The 5,146-nt window shown below is 50.1% G+C and overlaps 1 protein-coding gene across 1 annotated transcript; it reads right to left on the minus strand.

Moving 5' to 3' along the window:
* Positions 1-1,060: 1,060 nt before the first annotated feature.
* On the minus strand, positions 1,061-1,839 carry LOC119270356 (uncharacterized protein At5g01610-like). The gene has a single exon (XM_037552367.1). It carries the CDS (start codon positions 1,768-1,770, stop codon positions 1,309-1,311), a length of 462 nt encoding a protein of 153 aa, XP_037408264.1. The 5' UTR covers positions 1,771-1,839; the 3' UTR covers positions 1,061-1,308.
* Between the last annotated feature and the right edge of the window lie 3,307 nt (positions 1,840-5,146).

A 5,146-nucleotide genomic window follows, 5' to 3' on the forward strand; every position in this document is an offset into this window, starting at 1 on the left:
GTACAATGCAACACGCCGCATCGCTTACCTGGTTGCACACCAACACACACTACAAATAAAAAGCCTGAGTATGGGACCCCTGGGTACTCCTGGCCATGGGCCGCCTGGCCCGAACAGCCCGGCCCGAAAAAGCCCGGCCCGACCCGGCCCGACGCTGCTCTCGGGCCGGGCCTGGGCCTAGGTTTTGAGCCCGAAGACTAGGTCGGGCCGGGCCTGGGCCTGCTGTTTATGCCATTTACTGAAGAGGCCTGGCCCGAGGCCCGAGGCCCGACGTGTTTTTTGCTGTGATGGGCCGGGCTCGGGCCTGAGTTTTCTGCCTCGGGCTTGGTCCGGCCCGGCCCGGAGGATGGCCAGGTCTACCCCTGGGCATGTCTGAGGTAATGGTACTAGGCCGAGAGGGGTCCCATACCCCCCAACGGGGGGTTGAGTACGCTCAATCTTGGATCAAGATAACAAGAACTTGGATGCTAGTGTCAGCTCAAGTGGAACAAAATCCTTTCTTACATATTAACATAATTATGTTGGGATGACAATTTCATTTAGCAAGCAAGGCAAATCCGCCATGTTTAGTTTTTTGTTAGGATTTGCCATTCTTAATAAAGAAAATTGACGTCCTTGTGACAACATAATTTGTACTCCAACGTTTTCTATTACAGTGAGTTATAAAAAAACGTTTTCTTGCCATGCTTAAAAATTCTGACGTTCGCCGATTATCAAAGTCCATTAGTTATGGTCCATAGCTATCGATTTGAATCGACGGTGGCCTATTGCGACCCTGACCATACATCTGATTGGCCAGGCTTTCTAGACAATTAACATACAGTTTTGTTAAAGCACATTTAGATATGCAACAAGTATTGCACATCTAAATCCTATGTCATTAATCTTACATGAAGATATGTGTGGATATTTTCTTTTTCTTTTTTTCTGTTTATATTTGATTGAATCACTTAGATGTGCTATAGACAGACCACATAAGCTAATTTGTGACCAATAAATGCATACCGGTACATCTCAACAAAATTCTAGATAAACGCTGGCTCCTGCGAAACGCCATCAATGGATCTCATGCTAAACTGGAATCGTATAGAGCTCATTGATATATCCACGATGGTACAAAGGTTAATTGAAACAACGACTCATGCGAGACTTGTTCAAATGATCAAGCCGTATCAATAGAGTTTTCCATGTGAAATATACTATTTCCCCCAGCAGCAGTAGCTAAGTAGTAGTAGTAGCTAACACTGGCACTAATTGAATAGCAAGGCAAATCACCGAGCAGAAGCCCACGTGTAAAAAGCACATGATTCACGAGACGGCCGCAGCGACGGCGGCGCGGTCGTGGTAGCCGCGGCAGTGCGGGCTGCTGGCGAAGTCGCTTAGCGGGAAGGACGTGGAGACGGGGCTGATGTAGAAGCTGAGGCGTTCGCCGGCGCGGTCGACCTCGGCGACGGGGATCCACAGGAAGAGTACCTTGACGTAGATGCCCTGCAGCGCCGCGAGCTTGCCCGCGCTGGCGGCGCCGGCGATGCGCCTGTCGTACTTGACCAGCCACTGCTTGGCTAGCAGGAACTCGCACTCCCGCGGGAAGTACACCTGGAAGCCGCCGTCCCGATCGAGCTCGTACCCCTCCACCCCCTCCGGCAGGATGCCCCGCGGGAAGTCGTACCGCTCCAGCATCTCGTACGCCGTTGGCGTGTCCTCCGCGGACGACGCTGCCGCCACGGCGACGGCGGCGAGGAGGGGGAGGAGGAGGGGGTAGGTGGCCATGGACGGCCGGGGAAGTTCTTGCTTTCTTTGGCTTTGATTGGGTCCGACCTGGCTGCTTTGCTTACTTGACAATGACAATGAAGGTGTTGACTTCAATACAGTAGCGTATCGTTGGATGGATGCTCACTTGTTTGTAGGGTACTACCCCTCTAAATAAATATAAGAGCGTTTACATCTTACTGAAGGGAGTATTTTATTTACAGAAATTAGAAATTAAATATATTTTTTAGTTTATGTTTGGTTGGAAGGGTTTCAATAAAGGCGATGCTAGGCGTCGGTGCGTCGGGGGACGTTTCGGCCGGTCGCACCCTAGCCGTCAGATCAGCCCGTCCCGAGCCGTTGGATCCTTATCCAACCAGATCGTCGTCTTCCTCTCGCGAGCGTGTAACGAGCGTCGTCTTCCTCTCGCGAACCCCATCTCGCCGGCCGCCCCGCGTTCCCCCTCGTCGCCGCTCCTCCCTCGCCTGCCCTCCTCTTCCCTGGTCGCCGTCCTCGCCGGCCGTCTTTCCCGGCCGCCCTGGTCGCCGGTCGCCCCGGTCCCAGTCCTCGGCGACCATCCTCTTCACTGGCTTCGCCCCATGCAATAGCAAATCCCTACGGTTGTAGCTTCCATGGCCACCGTTGCAGCTCCGGTGGCGACGACTAGAGCTCACCGGCGTGCTCACCGGTGTGCTCGCCGGCGCTCATCCCCCGCTTGCGAACAAAAAAAATCGAGCGCCCAGGGAGATGCTCAGTGCTGCAAACTACGACGAAAAAAAGCTACAACTAGCGATAGGAAAAGCTTCAACCAGCTACGAAAAAAGCTTCAACCAGTATACTACTGGAGTTATGGATGACCAAAAAAAGTTACAACCGGTGACAGAAAAAGCTTCATCTAGCGATGAAAAAAAGCTTCATCGGACTATAAAAAAAGTTTCAACCGTGGAAAGAAGGCATGGATGAAAAGTTACAACCGGTGATAGAGAAAGTTTCATCTAGCGATGAAAAAAGCTTCATCCGACTATAAAAAAAGTTTCAACCGTGAAAACGAAGGCATCGACGAAAAGTTACAACCTGTGACAGAAAAAGCTTCATCTAGTGATGAAAAAAGATTCATCCGACTATAAAAAAAGTTTCAACCGTGGAAACGAAGCCATGGACGAAAAACGAAAAGTTGCAACCGACAGTTATAAAAATTACAACCGCATTGGAAAAAGCTTCAAACTTCTTATCTCAGCTGCGATCCCGCGATGAAGATGACGCCATTTTCCTGCAACCGTAGTAGATTTTTGCTACCACCGGCGATTGAATTTGCTACAACCAGTTTCAGCAAAAAAAATCGCCATGGAGGTGTAGTCTACCATGGCTGGTTGCAGCTCCGACATGGCCGGGTCCGGCGAGGTAGGCAGAGCTCCGATGCTGCGAGGTAGCGCGTCGCCGTGGTAGCACCCCGTCGCCCCTAGTTGCAGCATCTCCCGTGGTCACAGCCCCTCGGTCGCCGGCGAGATGGGATGGTCACCGCGCAAAGCCATGGAAGCTTCGAGCAGGGAGGGGAGGCGTGGTGCTGCGACCGGGGGGCGAGGGGGGAGGGGGGGAGGGGAAGGGATGGGGAAGGGGTGGGGTGGAGGGGGCAGAAGAAGAGGGCGGCGCGCGCCCCGGCGAGCTGCGCGAGATGTGGGGGAGATGCGATGAAGAAGACACGAGGAAGAGGGAGACCGGCCCAATGTTCCGCCGGTGTCCCGGCCCCAAACGTTTCCCTTTTAATAATTGGTTGGGTTAGCATATTCGACCAATCATTGAAGAAGTCGTAAGAGTAGTTATAATGCGTGGTGCGTATTTTACTGCTCAGGGGTTCGTATATTTTATGAGTGCAAGCGATCTCTGCTATACTTGTCTCTTCTATATACTGTATTATCTAAAGGGCGTGATGTGCCATCTAAGTTCACTTCATTACCTATTTGTGCCTCCTCCATTTTTTTCTTTGTTTTTTTATAATATATGCACAAGAAAGAAGTGCAGCGTTTCGGTGCTCACGCTCATCTGCACTGGGTCAGAAAAAATCATAAAAAAATCAAAAATAAAATAAAAAGTTCCAAATATCTTTTGAGTGGTAGATAATTTATTGCGTGAGGTCCGCTTCAATTTTCAGATCATTTAGACATCTGAGTAGTTCTCGGTAAAAAAGACAAATCGAATTAAAACACTGCATGAATAATAAAAAAAATTTACAGACTCCGAATTTTTCTTTTTTTACTGAAATCTACTGTACTCAGTTATAGATGATTTGAAAATTAGAGCGAACCTCACACGTCAAATTATATAACACACAAAAAAATTGAAATTTTTGAATTTTTATTGTATTTATTTTGATTTTTTTCATCAACGCAGATGTAGCTGAGACTGGTCCGAGAAGTGGATTATCGTACGAGAAAGTAACTACACGCTCAAAAAAGTTTGGCTGTAGCCGTTAAAAAAAGCTACACATGCACGTTGTGCTAGCTATCGTGGATCAATCGAGGTGCTTGCTTGTATGTTTGGTCCGAGGCTAGCTTTCTACTCTCTCCGTTCGGAAAATTTTGTCTTGCGCATAGTTCATTTGCATTAGAAAAAAACCTTACAATTTTTAAATCTTTTATTAATCACCCCTCTGCTTCTTCCTCCCTTCCCCCGTCGCGCGTGGCAGGAACCAGCCCCAGCCACCGGCGGCAGCCGTCGTAGGGTCAGCGCGCCGCCGCTGGCCCGCTACCAATCTGCGCCTCCCTGCCCATGTGCGCCACCTGCATGAAGGCGAGCTGCGCCGCCGCCCACCTGCGGCTTCTGCTACTTCGAGGTGACCACTTCGGTGAGCGGCTCCTCCATGACTGACGCGCGCCTCCTCCTCGTCACCCTGCTCGTGTCTGCAGCCTCTTCCTGGCGCCCGCCGCGGCCACCCACTCCGGTGCGGGATGTGGGCAAGTCCCAGGACGCCGCTCCTCTCTCTCTTTCTTCCTTTCTCTAACCCACAGCTCCCGGCGGCGATACAACTGCGCGCCCGATCAAGTGTCGCCGTCGCCGCTCCTTTCCCACCATCGCTGCCACTCCTTCCCCGCCGTTGTATGCTCCTTCCTCGTTCCTCAGTTGTTTGTTCCTGTCAATGATCAGTCAATTTAGTGAAAATTAGTGAAATTTGTGTACTCCTGTGATGCCCCGATTCAATCGTACACTAATCATACACGCAAATATGTACGATCAAGATCAGAGACTCACGGGAAGATATCACAACACAACTCTAAACGCAAATTAATATAATACAAACTTCATATTACAAGCCAATGGTTTTCTGGGCTCGAATACAAAAGCTTGAAAGCACAAGAGTCAGCGGAAGCAACAATATCTGAGTACAGACATAAGTTAAACA

This window comes from Triticum dicoccoides, chromosome 1A (assembly GCF_002162155.2).
Source record: "Triticum dicoccoides isolate Atlit2015 ecotype Zavitan chromosome 1A, WEW_v2.0, whole genome shotgun sequence".
Lineage (NCBI taxonomy): Eukaryota > Viridiplantae > Streptophyta > Magnoliopsida > Poales > Poaceae > Triticum > Triticum dicoccoides.